Here is a 21,725-nt window from a genome sequence, read left to right as displayed (position 1 = left end):
AATCTGAACTGGGTTTATTTGGTGTCTATTAAAAAGAAATAGGCAACATCAATCAGGAAATGCTGATATGATGCAGAAACAAATCAACATAACAGGTTTTTACCCTGCTATCACTACATATCCACCATATAGGCTGGGTCATCATCAGGGCAGTGGTAGGGGGTGGTGTGTGGGCCAGGGCAGAAGGGGACTCTCTGCTCCACACAATCATTCAGGGACCCAGGCTGATAAAGCCTCCACCATATGCCACACAGTTCCCAGGGCTCCACAGAAGAGCTGGAGGCTCTTACTGCTTCAGCCCCACCATAGGACAAATCTCTTCTCAACAGTTCACTAGCCAGAACTAGTCACGTGGTCCCACCTAACCACAAGGCTTCTGAAGAGCAGAGAAGTTTCTGCTACAGAGGCAGCTGTGGGTGTATGAAAATGGAGCAATCCCTGTATTATGTGAAAAAGCAAGATGCCGCACATCATATCCTAGATGCTGCATATCCATATCCTATCCCATAGCCTCTGTATTAGAGAGAGGGAGAAAAGGAAGGGAACAGAGAACCTTTGGAAGAATACAAGAGAAACTAGCAATGCCATGATAATAATAGTTACTTCTCTAGAGGCAAGCTGGCTGACAAGGGACAGGGAGGGTAGGAGACTTATTTTTAATGAATACCCTTTTATATCATATGCATACATAATCTATTTAAAAACTCTCACTGAAATTTTTAGGCTGTGATATATACACTTCAAATTAATGAGTTGGGTTGTTTTTTCTGAATAAAGTTCCATCTATTCTAATATAAGAAACACCAAATCCTTGACTCATACTGCCTGAAATTAAACACCTGGAGTAACACTGACATCATTGTATCCTTTTCTAAAGCCTTGCTGAGAGATCTTGACTGGCTTCTGTCTATTCTAAATATAAACAGGGCTACTGTGCAAGTGATAAGAAAAGTGCTTATGTTGATAAACGGTTTCCTTTTGGAAATAATATTTCTGTTATTTCAACATAGGTACCATTTCCTAAAGTAAAACTCCTTTTCTGAAATAAAAATGTATTTTTTTTTCTACTGCTAGGCTGAACCTTATGCAAAATACAGCAACCAAACCTGGGTTTCCAAAAAGAAAACAGCACTGCTATCTCAGAATGCATTAAAATATGAAATGCACAGAGACAGTCTTTTTCAAAAAATCATAATCAGGGCGCCTGGGTGGCTCAGATGGTTAAGCGTCTGCCTTCGGCTCAGGTCATGATCCCAGGGCCCTGGGATCAAGTCCCACATCGGGCTCCCTGCTCCTTGGGAGCCTGCTTCTCCCTCTCTCTCTCTCTCTCTCCCCCTCTCTCTCTCTCCTCCTCTGTCTCTCATGAATAAATAAAATCTTTAAAAAAAATCATAATCAACACCCTTAAATAATATTTAAATGCTGTATGTGCCAAATGTGCCAGGGGACAGCCTCTGGGGCTTATGACAAGGTAACCCAAGGGCACACCTGCTCCTCTCCTGTGTAGTTGCCTTAAACAAAAGTGGAATCCCGCTGACATTCAGCTGATGAAGCAAGCCATAAATAATGCAATAAGTAAACAGGTAGGTCAAGTCTCCACAAAGACTTCCATAATTCATTTCAATCTTAATATCAAAAACAGGTCTAAAAAAAATAAAAAAGAGCCAAAGCAGGCTTATACTACTCCCATCACAACACCTGAAATACCAGGCTCCAAGAGAAACAGAATGCTATCAAGGCTATGTGCTATTCCTTATGGATTTTACTCTAAATTCCAGCTTAGCATATTACATGGCGACTTTTCACTGCACTAAGTGTATACTTAAGTAGCCTGTGACTATCACTGAAGCCCTACAATATACTTTCACATTTAAGTTTTAGTGGAGGGACGCCTGGGTGACTCAGTCGGTTAAGTTGCTGCCTTCGGCTCAGGTCATGATCCCAGGGTCCTGGGATCAAGTACCGCATCAGGCTCCTTGCTTGGCAGGGAGCCTGCTTCTCCCTCTGCCTGTCTCTCCCCCTGCTTATGTTCTGTCTGTCTCTCTCTCTCTCTGACAAATAAATAAATAAATAAATAAATAAATAAATAAATAAATAAATAAATAAATAAATTTTAGTGGAAAATCAAATACCATGTATTGCTTTCAAGTATCAATATTATGCCTTCTAAACTGAATGTGTTTGGGTGTATTAAACGCGTTTTCCTAAGCTGGCTTTCTGCCAACAACCCGGGTGTTCTAAAAGGTTCTGGGTGCTATCATTTCACCTACCCTTCATCTCAAATAGCTTTATCCAACCGATATTAATGATCTCCAAAAATGTGTCTCAATTTTTTTTTCTAAATCGCTGAAGAAAAGCAAATCATCAAAGTTCCCAAGCCCACCATGGGTCTTGTATTATTAAACCTACAGAATGAACTAGCAATTATTAAATTGCCAATATTGCAATACAGGAGGCCAACACCAACGTAGGTGTGGTGTTTTTTTAGGACAAAAAGAAAGAAAGAAAGAAAAGAAACTTCAGGTCACACTGCATTATATTTAAACTGAAGACAGATGGCATTAATTTGTGGGTATGCAAACAATTTCCAGGACTTGCAAGTCAAAGGCGGCCATAATACCATGTATCATTGATTCTAAGACATTTTTTCTGATTTTAACATCTCTGAAATCTTCAAATGAATCACATTGTAGTGTAATTACTGGTGTTTCTTTTTTAGTGGTACGTAAAACAATGGTGTGACTTTCAACCAAAGTCATCTCAGATTCACTGAAATATAACAATGTTAATATTAGCTAACATATATTGAACCCTTACTATGGACCAGACACTGCATGTGGATTATTTTATTTAATACCTACAAACTCTAAAGTGGCTCCAACTAGTTCCCACCCTTTTTTTTTCCTTTCTTTTTTTTTTTTGGCTGAGAAAACTAAGAGGTGAGGTCACTCGTCTTAAGGCACAGGCTGGCTCCAGCCCAGCTCCTAACCACCCCACCTGCCTGATTCCAGACGCAAGAACCTGGAGGTCTGAGAGAACTAACCATTCTCTTTGGAACATGGGTTCAAAGCTCAGCCAACCATCTTATAAGCCCCCCTCGCTGTTTTTTGTTTTTTGGTTTTTTTTTTTTTTTTAGGAAAATAGCAAAGAAAATACAGAGCTCCAAGTATCAAGAATGGGTATTAATCCAAAGCTTTTACTAATAAAGAAGAGTTGGTAATCACCTATCTTATCAAAAAAATTATACATTCTCATAAAAACCAATTTTTTTCTTTCTATTCATCCTAAGTTCAATTTACAAACAATTAACATGCATTTTTCCCCTCTCAAAAACACCCTACCATCTCTAGAGAAATGACATAAGAATTTCTAGAATCTGTACCTGAATTTTGTTTAAAATCTTAGTCTTGAAATAGTCCCAAATAAAACAACACTACACAGCAATCCAGAAACATTCTATAATACAAATCAACAATGATATCTGTTGGGGTAAGTTTACATATAAAGCTACCAATCCCAACTCTCAGGAAAAACATTTGGCATCTTTATAAGAATACATCTTTTGCTTCACACTACTATAAAGAAGGCATACTTCTTTTTCATAAGTTCAGTCAATGATAGTTTTATCATCCTCACACTCAGCATACACAAAGCTAGCATTATACATTTTTTTAATGGTATTGTCTAGTTATTTGTTGGTTGCCCTCCTAGCATCCATTTTTCTGTTCCCTCAAAATGTCCCAGTTGTGTGTGTTGGGTGGGACTAACAGCGTTACTAGATCCAAGATGGACCCTACTTGTCCAACCAGCACATCCCATCATCTTGCCACAATGGTTGGTTCAGAGATGGACACATGATCCAAATCGGCCAACCCAACAACAGGATTCAACTGCAGGACTTCTACTCCAGCAATGAGCTGTTGGTAAAGTGGACTTTGAACATTCTGCTGGTTAAAGCTAGAAGCAAATAGCCATGGGAGCTTCTAATAGCCATCTTTTGACCATAAGAAAAAAAGAGATAGCCCCGAATGGCTCTGAGGTCACAGCACTGAGTGCCAAAAAGAAACTGGGTCCTTGTCATGCTATTAACTACTTCTGGACTTTTCAGTTAACTTACTGAATAAAATGCTTCCTACTGAACCAATTTAAGCTAGGTTTTCTGCTACTTACACATGAAAACATCCTGGTTTGTTTGGTTTTTTTTTTTTTAACTAATAAAAAAAATCAGTATCATGAAGTATGGTATTGTAAATACAAAACGGAAGCAAAAATGTGAAATTGGCTGAAGAAAGGAGGCAGGGTAAAATTCAGTGAACACCCTCCCTGGTCGATGATGTCACTTACTGAAATGGGGCAGACAAGGATCAGAGCATCTTGGGGGAATGACTGGGGAGGTAGAGGGTGAGGAGGATAAAAAACCAGGAGTTATCCAGAGGCAACCACTGTGTTGTTCCTGTACAAGAGAATGTAAGGTGTTCTGAACCATGAAGACTGTGTATTTCCCATTCTCAACTCTTTCAAATAGTAGTCTTCAGTTTGGCTTCCTGACTTCCCTCCATGGTTGCGCACAATTAAACTCGTCATCAGCCGTCCCTAAATCATCAGACCATGAGAAGCTCCACGTACCCTGACAAAGACAACTGGCCATCCTCACCAATACTCCTGGAACTGAAGCTAGAGGCAGTGAACACAGAAGTGGAGGGTGAAGGAGCTGCACTAGCCAGGAGAAAGGGCAATGCTAGCAAATCTCTTTCCAGCTCCCCCTTTAGAATAAGCCAGAATGAGGACTTTCGGAATTAATCTTTTAGCATCTTTGAAAGAGAGAAATAACTGATACTGTAGCAGCGGGAGGGTTGTGGTTGCAAGTGACATTTAAATCAAAAAGGGCACAAAGCAGCTGTCCAAGCAAGAGATGGCCACAGCTTAACCAGGATGGAGGCAACGAGCATGAAGAGCAGACATGCTCCAGATGAACTGTGGCGGCAGAGTCAAGAGGGCCGGAGGATTAGAAGCAGGTACGAAGAATGACAACAGGTCTTGGTTTTTGGTTTGAGCAACTGAGTGGACTTAATGAAGCGAGGAAGGTTTCTAGTGGGGAGGGAATCAGGAAGATTGTCTGGGACACATTAAGCTTAAGGTGTCTACTAGGCGTGTTTGGGAAGAGGAATGCCAACTTTTCAACCTCGCACAATCAAGGAGGAAAAAAAGGCTAAGAAAAGTTAAATCAATGTCCCATGAGGACATGTGGGCCTTCTCCTACACATGACTATTGATTATTGTGAACATATGAATTCATTATAGTTGGATTAAGTGTGCTTCTGAGTATTTCTGTAACTGCACATGGTATGATTATCCATTTAGGACAAGAGAAACTATCCTTTTCTGTCCTGTAAAATATGCCTTTAAAGAGTAAAAGAGGGCGCCTGGGTGGCTCAGTTGGTTAAGCGACTGCCTTCGGCTCAGGTCATGGTCCTGGAGTCCTGGGATCACGTCCCGCCATCAGGCTCCCTGCTCAGCGGGGGGTCTGCTTCTCCCTCTGACCCTAGCCCCCCTCATGTGCTATCTCTCATTCTCTCTCTCTAATAAATAAAATCTTTAAAAAAAAAAAGAGTAAAACAAATTGCATGCTATTTTTTTTAACCTAGAAATAAAAACACATACAAAACAAAACAAAACACACCAGCCTCTTGGAGCTTGGCTCGAGAGCTTGGCCCCAGCGAGGAGACAGACAGGTGGACAAGGACACACAGACAGAAGGCATTAGTATCGCTGCGGTGTATGCGCAGACACTGAGCACTCCTCAAACCCACCATTTGTAGGTAATATACGCAGAAACACAATTCAGTAGAACTTAGAATTTTTATCCCAAAGATTTAGAAGAACAAGAAGGCAATAAATTACAGGTGATTACAACTTTTTCTACTTTTATAGTCAGATAGTTCTTTTTTAGGCACAGCTGAAATTAATAAAGTAGCCCTTTAAAAAGTTTAAAGCAAACATACTGATTATAAATACTTAGGGAATATACCAAGTTATTGTTACTGCCTTATGCAAGTTAGCATTTTTACCCCCCACTTTAGAGATGAGGTTATTTTCTAAAATTACGTCAGAGATAACCCCAAATGACATTCCAAATAAAGGATATAAACCAGTACTATTATTCAGAATTAAGACACCCCAGTCTTTCAAAGGACTCACTATAGAAAGTAGGCTTCAGGAGGACCTGATTTCTGAATGTGGAAAGAATCATTTGGGCTTACTTAGTATAATGCTGGAACGATGCGGGGGGGGGGGGGGAGCTAAGTATCAGAACACACATATTCTCTGGGAAAATAAGTTTGTTGAGATCTACAAAGTATGCAGAGTATTTTTTAATCTCCAGAATCCAGGAATCTTCCTGTGAAGAAATGCACATAAACATGGATATATGCCTTTAGATGCCATTTAAGCCTTTTAAAATATATTTGGCACCATTATTATGAATTTTCAGAACACCTACATATGATAACAATTACTATTGGCAATTAATGTACTTGTTGCCCTCAGAAATTCTTAAGAGCTGTAGATTCTTAGTTTTTAACATTTGTAATTGTTGAAAAGCAATCTATTCTCAAGGAGGAAGAGGGAGACAGATCAAAAAATACAAAGAGGAATACAGGGAAAAGATGTCCCTCTCACTTGGATCCTCAGGCCCTGGTTCTCCTTCCCAGAGAAAATCACAATCCGTATTTTCAGAGGTATCCCTGTAGTAACGTTCTATACAAATAGATCTATATAAATATCCCCTTTTATTTTTTATTACTCACACAGTATGTAAAATATTCACTCTTTTGAATCTTTTCCCCCCACTCAACAATATATCTTAGAAAATGTTCCATATCAGAATATAAAGCACTATTGGGGCACCTGGGTGGCTCAGTCAGTTGAACGTCTGCCTTTGGCTCAGGTCATGATCCCAAGGTCCCGGAATTGAGTCCCATGTCAGGTTCCCTGCTCAGTGGAGAGTCTGCTTCTCCCTCTCCCTCTGCTCTGGTCATGCTCTCTCTCTCAAATAAATAAATTTGAAAAAAAAAATTTTTTTAAAGAATATAAAGCACTGTCTTATTCTGTTAAACAGCTACACATCCCTGGGGATATAACATAATTTCTTTAGTGCTCTACTGATGCACATTTAGGCTGTTTTCAGTCTTTCATAATCTCAACAATGCTGCAATAAATTTGCATGTAAGACTTTTAAGTTTATTTACTTATTCATTTTTAAGTAATCTCTCCACCCAATTGTGGGTGGGGCTCAAACTTACAACCCTAAGATCAAAAGTCTCATGCTCTTCCGACGTAGCCATGCAGGCACCAGCAGCATGTAAGACTTTACACAAATGTGTGAATGGATCTGGAAAAAAAAATTCCTAGAGGCAGAATTGTTTGATCAAAGGGCATATACATTATCTGATAGTACCAAACCGCCATCCTTACCCTATTGTGTCAACTTAACATTTCTCAGCCAACAGTGTGAAAGAGTTTCTGCTTTTCCACACCTTTGTCATCCCTAACATATTTTCAAACTCTTTGGTCTCTGTCAGTCTGCTAAATGAAAAAACGGTTGCACTCCTGGTTTTAACTGGTATTTTGTTTGCTATGTAGGGCTGAGTATCCTTTCGCATGTTTGAAATCCATTTTTTTCTTTTCTGTGAAATGTATTCTTTGCAAATAGGTTATTGGCCTACTCCTAATTGATTTCGAAAGCTCTTTATATATTAAGGAAGCTAGACTTTCATTTTCACATAGATTGCAAATTGTCTTTCCTAGTTTGTCTTTGCATATTAATTTTTATCCATTTTCTTTTTCCATGGAGAAATTTCCTATCCAACTACTTTTTAAAATTGTTTATAATTGTTAATCAGCTGATTCTTTTAGATTTCTAAAACTATAAAATTTTATCATTTGCAAATAGCAATTTTGCTTTCTGATGTCCTTCTCTAATTAATAACAATTTTGACAGTGTACATCCCTGTATTGTTCCTGATTTTAATGGGAATGCTTCCAAGGATTCACAATTAAAGATGATGCTGGCTTTGGCTTCTAACACTATTTCTCTAAGGAACTTTCTGAGTGCATAGAGAATTTAACAGTTTGTTCTTGAGTACATTTTTCATGTTCATCAATAGGTTTTATAGATTTTCTTCAGTGTCAAAGTATACCATTAGCTTTAGCATTTACATAATTATTTAGGAATAAGAAATAACAGGAACCAGGGCGCCTGGGTGGCTCAGTTGGTTAAAGCGACTGCCTTCGGCTCAGGTCATGATCCTGGAGTCCCGGGATCGAGTCCCGCATTGGGCTCCCTGCTCAGCGGGGAGTCTGCTTCTCCCTCTGACCTTCCTCCCTCTCATGCTCTCTCTCTCTACCATTTTCTCTCTCTCTCATTAAATAAATAAAAAAAATCTTAAAAAAAAAGAAATAACAGGAACCTATGACTCTGTATTTACACCATGCTACTCTATAAATAATTCATAACTACTCATCAAAATATTTAATCCACATCTAGTCCTTGTGCGACGTGAAAAGGCAGGTGTCTCGCATCACAGGTAGGCAAACCGAGTCCCTAAAAGATTATAATTCCACCCACCCCCTTTCCCCATTGTGGCACTTCTGTGAGCTAGAAGTCAACTTCAGACCTTCTGACTCCCAACCCAGGGTTTAAGCCACAAGAAAGCACCATGGCCTTTAGAGAATTTAGCGAATGCCCAACATACGAAGAAAAAAGCAGGCTGCCGTCTACAACCCGCAGCTTCACAACGTTCTCTCTTCCAGACTCCTGAAACCAACCTCCAAGTTGGACTCAGGAGCTTAAAACATCTGAAATGCATCACCCAGCAGCCAGCATAATAGGTTCATGCTCAGTGATACACAGTGTTGCCGACATTCCTCAGCCAATTAGAATTCCTTTCAGCTGCGATGGAGGTGAACACAGCTGGAATTAGGTGGGGCGCATTGCCAGACGCATTGATTGTACATTATTTACGCCTTGTTTTAAAACAATAAAAGGGTTTTTTTCCCCTTTAATCCAGAAGTATGGAAACAACATTCCCCTTAGTTTAAATATCCAAATGGATTAAACTGCATCTGTAGACACAACAGAAATTCTAACATTTTAAAAAAGAAGATATGCCTGATCCACATGGCTAGGTGCTTTTGTTTTGTTTTTCAACAGAGCTCTCCAGCTCATCTCTAAGTAGCATGCCTTAGGGACTGTGGTCAGCTAGGATGAGCATGCAGTGGACGACAAGCCAATTTAAATTAGGGGCTCTCTCTCAATAAAATTCACTTACAGAACAACAAGCAAACCAGTCACTTAAGTTGTCCAGGGACAAAAATAGCCACATACTTTTAATTCTCTATTTGTTTAAAAATATTTAACCTCTAAAAGTTTTGAAATTACAAAAATGTGATCCAAATAAGAATTCTAAAAGTTAGGGTTTCTCAACCAGAAAATCAGAGCATTGCCAAGATCCTAAATTATTTCATCTATTTCGGAAGGTTCTTGAACTTCCCTTTTGCTCTTGGCACTCAATTAAAATGCACAATTCAGCTATTTTAACTTTTAACCAGTGCGCACAAACATGTTACAAAACAGCCAGTCTAGTTAAGTGGATCACTGAGCTGATGTTGAAATATTATGGGTCAGTCTTTCTTTTCTTATTCATGAGGAAAGACTTCTTCCCAAGTGACTCAGCCCCCAGAACCTCCCCTTACACCCAGCGTTCCACACTAGGACCCAACAACGTGACCAAACAGAAAATGAAAATTTGTAGATGAGAAGGAACAACTCAAAGTTCAGACACCACTTTCATGGTTGCAAAAACCAGAGTTTTGACCTCAAATGGTTAAACTTTTAGGCAAAAATTCTAGTTGGATTTCACTACAACTGCTATAAAGATACAGATAAAAATAAAGTGTATAGGGGCGCCTGGGTGGCTCTGTGGTTAAGCGTCTACCTTTGGCTCAGGTCATGATCCCAGGGTCCTGGGATCGAGCCCCGTATCGGATGCCCTGCTCCGCGGGAAGCCTGCTTCTCCCTCTCCCACGCCCCCTGCTTGTGTTCCCTCTCTTGCTGTGTCCCTCTCTGTCAATAAATAAATAAAGTCTTTAAAAAACAAAGTGTATAAAGTATTTCATTGCTCAGGTCAGTTAGGTGGATCAAGAAGCTTTAAAAAATGGATTTGAGGGAAAAAACGTTGTCCCTTAAGACAACCTTAATGTGATCAAATCACAAATAAAATCAGTAATACAACCTCTGTTTGGCAGAATGTGATTTCTTTTAGAGTAAAACTGAAGTTTTTATTTCAACAGTTACTAGATTTAGCTCATCCCACACCCTTAGCTAATTCAGCTCGAAGAAATGCCTTGACTGTACCTTCAGAAACTTGAGGCTGACCCTGAGGAAAATGTTACAGAAACTCAGGAGCAGCTCATGGCTAAACACCAATGACTTATTCCATCCTATCCCGGTTACAGTTGTTAAAACCAAAAGTTCTGCCTGCCTTACATAAGCGAGGTTCCCTGCTGGCATAACCTGACAAAGGCAACACTCTTAACAGCTTTCTTAACCTTTCAGAGAAACCAAACTAGCCCAAATCAATTAGGCCACCTGTTATTGATAAATTAGAGTTATTAACAGCTATTAATACAACTATTTCTCTCCAAGTTGCATCATCTGGATGGCCAAACCCCCCCAAGTCTGCCTTACTTCCCATGTGCTACAACTTTAAAAATAGCCTCCATTTCCACACGCTATCAAGGAAGGTCTCTTCCCCCCTCTACTTGGAATTAGAATGTTTCTCTCTTCACAACACGCAGTCACGCTCCAAAAGCTATAAAAACACAAGGAGGTCTGAGAGTATTTCAAGGCATAAAAACACAAAAAAAGTTTATGGGCATTTGCCATTTCAACTAACTGGTTAACATGAGAATAAAATTTAATTTGCTTGAAGAGCACTGTGGAACCCTTAGAGCTCAAAATCCCATTCTTTACCCAAAGTGGCCTAAATAATGTATCTGGGATTCATTTGCGTACCACATAAGAACAAAGTTTTTGCAAATCTTGCTTGAATTTAAAATAAAAACGTTTCCAAAGTGTTTGATTGCCAGTGAACTCTAAATGTCTGCAAGATAATGTTCTTTAAAACCTGATTTTGCACATTTTATGCCCCAAACCTACTGAAACTATTTAAAAACTATTTTCCTGTTAAAATACCACAAAGACATTCATTAAAGCTCAATTCTTTTAAATATAAAGACTCAAATATTCATTTTACTGCACAGGCCAGTCTTCCAAAGCAGTTCCATATACCACCCAATAGTTTCCAAAAACAGAAAGGGTTCCACAGGAAGAAAAAAATATATCCCAACCAATACACAAAATGAACGCTTTGCATAAATCAAACACAAGTGCTGTGTTTTAACACAAATTTCTGAAAATCAGCATTGAGACTCATTAACAGAAAGCATAAGTACCCAACGAAATCTGGAATAAGTAGGTAGCCAAAATGAGAAAGAATCAAAGAATGTTACACTAAAGTTGAAATCTCATTTTATACGAGGAAACGGAGACCCAGCAAGGTTACATAATTTGTTCCATATCATGCAGTATGGCAGGTCTGACCAAAATCACGTCTCTTAATTTTAAATCCAATGCTCTACTCACCACCAAATACAACTGTGGACCCCAAAGTTCTAAAGGCTCTTTTATACTCCAATGTCTTCAGATGTTGTCTTGAATTATGCCCTGTGTGATACTACTGACTGGTTAGAAAATCTCTTGGTTTAAAAAAAAATTTTTTTTTTCAAATATCACCTGTAGTAATAAATTCTGAAACCTGTAACAAGAGTATACAACTTTTGAAAGATGGCTACCCAACATACCAGAAATGAAGAGATTTCAAACTCCTGACAACCTCAAAGATGAGACCAAAACCTACTCTATCTACAACAAAATATCTGGTTCTAGCGTCTCAACATCAATTAACATTCAACAGACAACACACGTGGGTCACAGGGGTCTGCAATCACCGCTAAACTCAATCCTGTTGCTGGGATGACCACACTCACAGCTCATCCCAGACCCTCATTAACACCAACAGGGGTGAAGGGAAAAGGGGCTTTGGAAATAACACTCATCACCTGATCCTTCAATAGCAAATGCCATCCAAAACTCTTCAAAGCATTTCTATATCTTTGGCATCTAAATTTCTAAATCCAAAAATAATTTGGGAGGACAGACCAAGCCCTCCCTTTGACAAGGGAAAAGCCCAGACCTGCCAACTAGGTTTGATTAATATATATATACACCTGACACAAACATTGTAATTAGAACCTATTCCTTCTGAAACATTAATCACATTTCTACCAAAACTCATGAAATCAGTTACTTCTGCTTTTAACAAGAAAAATGAAACCAATCTGATGTCAATTACAGATTACACTGTAAATGAGAATCAAATTAAAGTTGTCAGTAATTAAAGTTTTACAAGCATTACAAAGTCAAAAACATGGCTTTCATATAACCATAAAAATAACAATGTTATACACTGTATCTACACAGTGAGAAGCGTTTCCTACTAGCCCTGGAATAAAGGATTATGTTCCGCCAGAAGCAAAGATCCCTGGGATACATAGCGGTTACTTCACAAAACCAGGGTCTGGATTTGGGTCCAAATCATTATCTGATCATATTATCTTATCGCAACCTAATCTGACATCTTTATACCAAAAAGGAAAAAAAAGAAAGAAAAAAATATATATGCCCCTTTTCTTGAAAAACATAATCGTGCAACAACTACGTACTTTCAAAGGAAACTTTAGTTTGAAAGCAATCACCTATTGTTATTTTCCTGGATTTTACCGACGAATTAGGGCTATGCATCTGCCATCAAGTGTCCACAATGCTCATTGGCTCTTTGAAAGGATCTGACTTTGGGTCCTCACCCGACTGGCCACTGAACAGAAAAATCCAAGGGAAAGCCCCCTGACAGGAATCAGCCTGAACTTTTTATTTCCCCTCCAGAGCTGTAAATACTCGAGGTCGGAAAGTCCCCCGGCAGGACCGAATCTGCAGCCCTCCAATCGGGCCTCAGGTATGATTCAAGCTGGAGGCGAGCCCGCGAAGGGGCAGATCTCCGGCGCCGGCTAGCGAGGGGCGCCTCCAGCAGACAGCTGGCACCCACACTCGCCCAAACCACCGCGTCGCCGGCCCGCAGCAGAGCTGCGCGCTCCCCCTTGAAGGTGGCACTACACAGCCTCCTAGGGGACACGGGCACTTCATTGAAGACTCAGTGCGAGTGAATCGAGGAGCCTGCATTAGTGCAGCTGCCAAAGCCTCCAGCGGGGGGCGGGGGTCCCTAAGCCCTGCTTAGGACTCAAGGATGTTGCGGGGAGGGGGGCGGGGCTGGTAAAGTGCAATGCAGAAAAGAACCGAAGAAGCACAGTCAAGAGTAGATAGTGGCCTAGCCTGAGTCAGAAAGGAAGTGGACTAGACCGAAGAGGTCTGGACCAGCGGGGAAGTGAGAACAGGACCGGGAGAAGCGACACGATAGGACTGAGGAATTCGAGGCTGAAGGAAAGGGTGGAGACAGCGAGACCGAAGCAAGGGGGCGGGGCTGCGAGATAAGCGAGGGCGGGACTAGGTGGAAAATGAGGGGCGGGGCTTAGGGGGAAAGTGAGGGAGGGCGGCCAAGGGAGAATAAAGGGGCGGGGCCGGGAGGGGAGAAGCCAGGGGGCAAGTTGGGGGTGGGTAGAGAGAGAGGAAGGGAGAGAGTATGGGGGAGGGGGTAAGAAACGGGGGGCAGAAGGGAGAAGCGCGGGGCACGTCGGAGGAGAGACCCGAAGGCGAGAGAGGGTGGGAAGGTGGTGAGAAGCGAGGGGCGGGACCAAGACCAAGGGGCGGGGCCAGGAGGGAAAGCGAGGAGGCAGGTGAGGGGAGAGGGAAGAAAGCGACGGGGAGGAAGGGGGCTGAGCAGCGGGGGGCGGGGCCACGAGGGGAGAAACGAGGGGACGAGGCGGGGAGAGGGAGGGGAGCGACCAGGACGGAGGGGGTGAAAACGGGAAGGGGCCCGGGAGGGGGGCCAGGAGGGGGGACGCGACGGGTCAGGTGGGGAGAGAAGGAGGGGAGCCAGAGGGCCGTAGGGTGGGGGTGAGAAGCGAGGGGGCGGGGCCGGGAGCAGCGAGGGGGCGGGGTCGGGAGCGAGGAGCGAGGGGCACTCGCCGAGGGGGGTGACGAGGTCCTGGGACAACGGCCGGCGTGGGGGAGGGCCACTCCACCGGGGCGCTCTGCGGGAAATTCCGGGGCTGCTGGGGGGCCATGCGGGGCGCCAGCGGGCGCAGGGCCGTGGGGGGGGGCGCCTGGGGGGAGACGGGTGGGCCTCCCGCCGGCCGTACCTGTCAGACGGATCTTGATGCTGGAGCCGTTCCTGCGCGTCCCGGGGTTCGACATCTCCCGCCAACGATCGGGCAGCCGCGGATCCAGCGCCGCCGCCCCCCGGCCCGGCCCGGCCCGGCCCCGCCGCCGCCGCCGCCGCCGCCTCAAGGTTACGGCTCCGGGCTGGGCGCCGGGGTCCGAGCCGGGACACAAACTCCGCGGCCCAGGCGTCCGGGCGGCGGGAGGATGGTCGACCCGGGGGATCGGCGCTCGACCCGGCGTCCCCGACCCTTGCCCGCTCCCAGCCGAGCCCAGTCCGGAGCCGCCGCCTCCGCCTCCTCCTCCGTCGCCGCCACCACCACCTCCTCAGAGCCGGACGCCCGCCGCCCTCGCCGCTTCCGCCGCCGCCGCCGCCTCCCGGAGCCGCGCGCGCTCCCGCCGCCGTGCCGGCCCGGCCCTGCGCGTGCTCGCGCTGTGCGCCCCCGCGCCTGCGTGCGTGCGCGCGCCCGCGGACACGTCGGGGCGGGGCGGGGCGCGCCGCGGGGCTACGTTGCCGGCCCGGGTTGGGGCGCGCGGGGATTGGAACCTGTGGCCGGGGCTTCGCGCGTCCTCCCGCCGGGTGCCGGGCGCGGGAGATCCCGGCTTGGAAACGGAGCACGCCCTGGAGGCCCGCGGAAGGGGAAGCGAGCGTGCGGGGCCCCGTTTGGGCCCGCGAACCGTCGCCCTGGGTCTTCACATTCCCCACGGGAACGGGTCTGCAGATGCGGACGGAATTGATTTTCCAGGTCTCTTTCAAACCCCTGGGCCCCCGATAGCTATTGAAGAGAGGTTATAAGGCCCGTAACTGCACACCAAGAACCTTGCGCAAATAGTCATGCAACACTTTTTTTTTTTTCTTAGAGAATGCAATTTCAACGGAGACACCTCAAAGACACAAAGTCCCCTAGGTGTGTTCTGTGCAACTAGTGCGCTCTATTGACCCGTGACAGAGTTGCCAGAATGGCTGGAAGTGCCATACATGGACAAGGTAAACACGCTGGTAGAGAGGGATAAAGTTGAGAGGTAGATGTTTGTTATCCAATCTGCACACAATTCAAACCAACAAAAAGGCAGCTTTACGGCCTTGTTTCCCCGCTTTCTGCTAGCACTTACCCTCCCAGATTTGCAGTTTAACTAAAGCTAATATTTCCCCTCCCCCCAGAGTTGCAGGGTAGAACTAAAAGGCTTTCTAGGCTTTCTACAGCAAACCAACTCCTCTCTTTGTTAACCCCTAACGGAGAGGAAATATGTTAATAAAGAGGAAAAGCTGGGCTTGTTTACCAAAGTTGTTTTTAACCAACTACCTAATTCTTCGAAAGCCCTTATTTGGTTTGTATCTTAAGGAAACCAGGCTCTGAGCCTTTGCAGCTACCCCGTGCAGTCAGGGACCTTTCCTGGGGTCACACTCTTAAGAATAGAGACCTCTCCCGAGGGCTGCTAGACATGCCTCCCTGCCTCAGGCTGAACCCAATGAGAGCGGAGTGTCTCCTGGGCTGGATTCAAAGCTGCCTCTTGGAGGCTCAGTCAGTCAAATAAAAAGACATGCCCTTGGGTGGCTGACTCTTGATTTCAGCTTAGGTCCTGATCTCAAGCCCTGCGCTGGGGCTCTGCACTGGGCATGGAGCCTGCTTGAGATTCTCTCTCCCCCTCTGCTCCTCCCCTGTTCTCACTCTCTCTCTCTCAAATAAATAAATATATCTTTTTAAAAAAATGGCCCAGATCATTTCTATGGCCCCTTGCAGCTCAGAATTTCAGTAATTCTAGTGAAATATCCAAGATATCAAGCTATGTTTAAGCAACAGAGCAGTAGACCCAGAATCTAGATGTAGGCGACTGTCACTAAGAGTGAGTCCCTGGGGTCTGAATAAATCCATTTAGAGTCTCTAACCCCTGCCCCGAAGTGATCCCCATTCTTCTTTCAGTCCACCCAGTATGTCTCCCTTCTCTTCATTCTCATATTCAAGAAGTCTCTTCTCTCTCAACCAGACTAAACTTCTCCCTCTCTGCTTAGCCGAGTGCTGGCCCCCACTTCTGATCCCTAGCTGTTCCTGACCTAAAATCCTTCCATTTCTTAACCTCATTGTTTTCTTACCTTCCTAGATGTCTGGGCCTTCGAACTTTTCCTGATTGTTTCCTCAACAGGTGAGTCAGGAGGTCACGGAAAGGCATTTCATTTACTCATTAACAAGTAATTGCCGCTGTCATTTAACCAGACACACCTAACCGTGTCTTTCAACACAGCCTGCACAAGGAGGGCCTTCCTAGATGGAAGCTAATGTTTTATTCATTGGCAAACTCCAGCCACCTACTATGTGGCTAGGGACAAGGAATACAAAATAAGTCACAGGTATAGCATTTCAGAGGCTCAGTGGCCCGGATGAAACAGACACAGGAACCACTGACAAGGACACACTGATGGAGGTGTGTACTGAGGGACAGAACACATAGATGACAGGACCGTTCTGCCTGGGAGGAGAAAGATGGGAAGATCACAGCAGAGTCACAGAAGACCTCCATCCAGGACTTAAATGCAGCATTCAAGTTCATTGGACAAGGGCATTGCAGGCAGAGGGAAGGGCTTGTGCAGAGGCAGGAAAATGAATGTATTTTCCAGCACAGATTTCAGTTCAAGTGCTGTGATGTTACAGCTGCTCGATCTTCTATCTGCACACCTGACTCTATCAAAAAGTTGATAAAGATGAGGAGCGCCTGGGTGGCTTAGTCGGTTAAGCATCCGACTCTTGATTTAGGCCCACACCCTGATCTCACAGTCGTGAGATCAAGCCCTGCATCAGGCTCTGTGCTCCGCAGGGAGTCTGCTTGAAGTTCTCTCCCTCCCTCCCTCCTTCTACCCCTCCCCCGCCCTGCCCTGTGCATGCATGCACACGTGCACTCTCACGAGCTCTCTCTCTCAAATAAATAAATCTTCTTAAAAAGTTGATAACGATGATAAAAGGTATTGGCGCACATAAAATTCATCAGCCACAATTTTGTGCTAAACCTGCGGACCAGTCCTTATCCTGAACTTAAGGTACTTTGATATCCTTTCACCGTATATCAAATTTGTCAAAAATACTCTCTTTCAAAGATTCCTGGAACAAGTAGATGGGAAGCGTTTAACAATTCTGCTGAGACAGAGATGAAATTTGGTGAGTGTCTTCAAGTATCCTCTTTGCAATGACTTTACAAAAGAGCAGTTTTGACCCTGCTTTCTATGTAGGATTTGGCAGCTTATTTTATTTCTCCCAAATGTATCACTTGCCTTTGTCGGTGTTATTGGGCATTTGAAACACTTTCCGGTGGGGGTAAAAAAAAAAAAAAAAAAAAAAAAACTCTCTTTAGATCTAACTGCAGTGGTTCTTAACCTGTCTTTTGATTCGCAAACCTCTTCAGGGAATCTGATGGAAACAATGGAGCCTTTGCCCAGAAAAATTCATATGTGCAAATATGCACCAAATTTACATTCAATTTCAGTGGGCTCATGATCTCCTGAAACCAGTTTGTGGATCCTGTAAGGTCCCATAGCCTCTAGATTAAGAACTCCTAATCTGAAGGAAATGATCAAGCAAATCACACTGGGAATATCCCGTATGTGTACGTTCAGGAACCAACACAGCAGAAACCCCTTTGGAAGGCAGTGGGTATGCATCCTGAAAAGAGGGCAGCTGTGGTACACACACACCCACACTCTTCTCTGGCTCCCCCACGTTACCAACTGGTGCCAGAGCAAGTTAATTAAAGTCGCCAAGCCTCAGTTTGCTCCTCCGTACAATGGAGATAATAATGCCTCTCACCCGAAGTCATCATGAGGTTTAAATTAGATGTAGATTTAGCAGTCTACTAGAGCAGGCCCTTGGTAAATGGTAGTTCTTATAAGTACATGTAAAATGCATATGCTAGGCTTTCCCCCAAACCTACTAGTGCTATTACCCTAGGGAAATCGGGGACATTGTGCAGAGGGTCCCTGGTGGCTATACCAAATACCTCTTGGGAGTACGCTGCTGTGCATGAGCCTCTGTGACCAGTGGCTAGAACAGACTAGCCTTTAAGATCTTTCCTAGGTCTAGGATCTGGGCCTCTTCTGCTTTTCACCCAAACATTAAGTTTTTAAAACAATCAGATATACAAAATTGTGATTATAATGATATAATCACATATAAAAATGGGATAAATGAATAATTAGCATATTCACTTATCCTTCTATGCCTGGAAGCCTTAAATTACACCCTAAGCTTAATATTACCAATATGCAAGTCTTACTATAGTATTATAATTGATAGGGTTTATTATCTTTGATAAGATCTTTTTGTTTTATTTATTTATTTTTTATTTATTTGAGAGAGAGAGCACATTCATGAGCAGGAGGAAGGCACAAAGGGAGAGGGAGAGAGAAAATCTTAAGCAGGCTCCACGCTCGGCACAGAGCCCACATGGGGCTCGATCTCACAACCTTGAGATCATAACCTGCGCTGAAATCAAGAGTTGGCTGCTCAACCTCCTGAGCCACTCAGGCACCCCGGTAGGATCTTTTTTTAATTAAAACATTTATTGACATCATTGCAGACTTGCATGTAGTTACAAGAAATAATACGGACAGATCCCTTGCACACTGTGCCCAGTTTTCCCAACGGTAACATTTTACAAAACTATAGTATAATATCACAACCGGGATATTGACATTGATACAATCCAATAATATTCAGATTTTCCCCTTTTTAACTTGGACTTATGTGTATTAAGTTATATACATTTTTTTAGATTTTTATTTATTTATTTGACAGAGAGAGACACAGCGAGCGAGCGAGAGAGAGAGAGAGAGAGCACAAGCAGGGGGAGTGGGAGAGGGAGCAGCAGACTCCCCGCCGAGCAGGGAGCCGGATGCGGGGCTCGATCCCAGGACCCTGGCATCATGACCTGCGCCAAAGGCAGCCGCCTAACCGACTGAGCCACCCAGGCGCCCCGAGTTATATAGATTTTTAACACCTGTGTGGTTCAAGTGTCCACCACCACAAACTACTGAACACACCAACACCATGCCTTCCTCATTCATGTCGTTTTGTCCCATCACCAACACCTGGCAACTAATCTATCCTCTATTGCTAAAATGTGGCCAATTCAAAAATGTTACATAGATGGAATCATATACAATATAGTCTTTTAGAATGGGTTTCTCTCACACAGCATAATCCCCCAGGAGACTCATCCAAATTGTAACCTGTTTCAATAGTTCGTTCCTTTTTATGACCAGGTAGTATTTCATGAGTTGGCTGTATCACCTTTTGTTTAACCATTCACCCACTGGAGGGTACCTGGGCTAACTCCAGGTTTTGGTTACTGTTAATAAACTACTGTGAATATTCACGTGACGTGACGACATGTATGTGAACATAAGAAGTTTTGATTTCTCTGGAATAACAGCCCTAGAGTACAATTGCTGAGTCATACGGAAGTTTGGTGTTCTAAGAAACTGCCAAACTTTTTTCGAGTGGCTATAGAATTTTACTTTACCTTTCTTAAAAGATTTTATTTGCTTGTTTGACAGAGAGAGAGCACGACCAAGCAGGGGGAGTGGCAGGCAGAGGGAGAGAGAGCAGGGAGCCCAAGGCAGGGCTCAATCCCAGGACCCTGGGATCATGACCTGAGTCAAAGGCAGACGCTTAACACACTGAGCCGCCCAGGCGCCCCAGCATTTTACTTTTCTACGAGCAATGTTTCTCAGCATCCTTGCCAGCATTTGGTATTGTCACTGTCTTCCCTGTTGGCCGTCCTAATAGGTATGTGGTTGTGTTTTATGGCTGTGGAATTATTTGAGATTTAGATTATTTCTTCAAATATATGCAGCCAAGTAATTAGGGACAATTCTAGAAAAAATAATTTCTTTAAAGATCCTAGTTGTGGGGCACCTGGGTGGCTCAGTCAGTTAAGCGCCTGCCTTCGGCTCAGGTCATGATCTCCAGGTCCTGGGATCAGGTCCTGGGATTGAGTCCTGGGATCGAGCCCTGCATTGGGCTTCCTGCTCAGTGGGGAGTCTGCTTCTTCCTCTCCCTCTGTCCCTCCCCCTCAACCCTGCTCCTGCTCTCTCTCAAATAAATGAAATCTTAAAAAAAAAAAAAAAAGATCCTAGTGGAACCCCACAGTCTATGTTCAGAAACAGATAAGGTCATAGTGAAAATGAGAAAATGATTAAACTGCTATTATACATTTAAAAATGTAGTTTTTGTCTATAGAGTAGTTCCCACTTGGATGAGCAGTGTTTTAAACAATTGACTATCCTAATAAAAGTAATTAAGATACTGCTAGGAATATAATAAGCTCATTTTTAAAAATTCAGACATCACATTTTTACCGTAAATAAACAAAGGCAATGCCCAGGCTTCTGGTCTACTACTCCCTCAGAATCTCATGATTTCTATTGGTCTAGAAAAATAAGGTAAGTATTCTCTAAGTTTATTGTATCTCATCTGTAATATATAAGCAACAATAACCAGGGAAATCAACAAACCAAAGGAAATCCCAAGTAAGACCCTGAATCATTGTTCATTGGCTAAAAACTGTTGCTGGTTTTTGGACAGGGCTAGAGGAAGCGCTCCTGTATTCTAGGCCAATGGTTCTAGAAAGTATGGTCGCCGGAGAAGCAGCATCACCAGGGGACTGTCAGAAATGCAAATTCTCAGGCAGCACCCCAGACTGACTGCATCAGAAACTCAGAAGGTAGACCTAACAATTCACAGTCCAACAAACCCTCCGGGTGATTCCGATACAGGCTTGCATTTGAGAGTCACTGTGAAAGGCACGTAGTTACCTTCCTATTGTCCTAATGTACGAAATCCAAAACAAAGATACTTTGGCCAGAATGTCAAAAACAACTATAGGTAACTTAATCAAAAATGGGATATATTAGAAGAGTTTCAGGTGGGGGGGGTGGGGGGGGTTAGGTCACAGAATCCTTGCTAGATTTCATGAGAGAATATGGGCAGTGATCAAAACATCCGGACAGCTAAGGAGATTTTTTTCTTAATGAGAAACAGTATGGCCAGGACGCCACCCCTGCTCCCCTAGGACTTAACACCATCTGTCTGTACATCTCAGGATTGTAAGCACCAGAAGGAGTTCCCAATTGGCTGAGTCTAGACCAGGCCCCACGCCCTGGCTGCCAGGGGGCAAGAGGGAAAGATAAAGCCACTTTGACTTTTGTAGTGGGAACTGGGCCACTGCCTCCTGCCCAAACTACACACAGTAGGGCTTTCTCCCTAATAGGAAGAGAACTGAACAA

At 43.7% G+C, this 21,725-nt stretch overlaps 1 protein-coding gene and 1 long non-coding RNA gene across 4 annotated transcripts in view; one reads left to right on the top strand and one right to left on the bottom strand.

The window, feature by feature from the left end:
• The window catches only part of SMURF1 (SMAD specific E3 ubiquitin protein ligase 1), a 108,661-nt gene extending 94,124 nt beyond the window's left edge, over positions 1–14,537 (bottom strand). For all 3 annotated transcript variants that reach the window (XM_027611281.2, XM_027611282.2, XM_027611283.2), the window contains exon 1: positions 14,434–14,537. In XM_027611281.2, coding sequence (XP_027467082.1) covers positions 14,434–14,488 — 55 coding nt within the window. In that variant the 5' untranslated portion in view covers positions 14,489–14,537. The remainder of the gene's footprint in view (positions 1–14,433) is intronic.
• A 443-nt stretch (positions 14,538–14,980) lies between these two features.
• LOC113932333 lies at positions 14,981–19,288 on the top strand. Its single transcript, XR_003523041.1, has 4 exons — positions 14,981–15,198; positions 15,314–15,440; positions 16,553–16,594; positions 19,234–19,288. It is a non-coding gene; the product is annotated as an uncharacterized LOC113932333 (long non-coding RNA).
• Positions 19,289–21,725: the final 2,437 nt, after the last annotated feature.

Source organism: Zalophus californianus, chromosome 10 (assembly GCF_009762305.2).
Source record: "Zalophus californianus isolate mZalCal1 chromosome 10, mZalCal1.pri.v2, whole genome shotgun sequence".
NCBI classification, from domain to species: Eukaryota; Metazoa; Chordata; class Mammalia; order Carnivora; family Otariidae; genus Zalophus; species Zalophus californianus.
The sequence above is the reverse complement of the archived record's forward strand: the minus strand, read 5'-3'. Positions and strand labels throughout refer to the sequence as shown.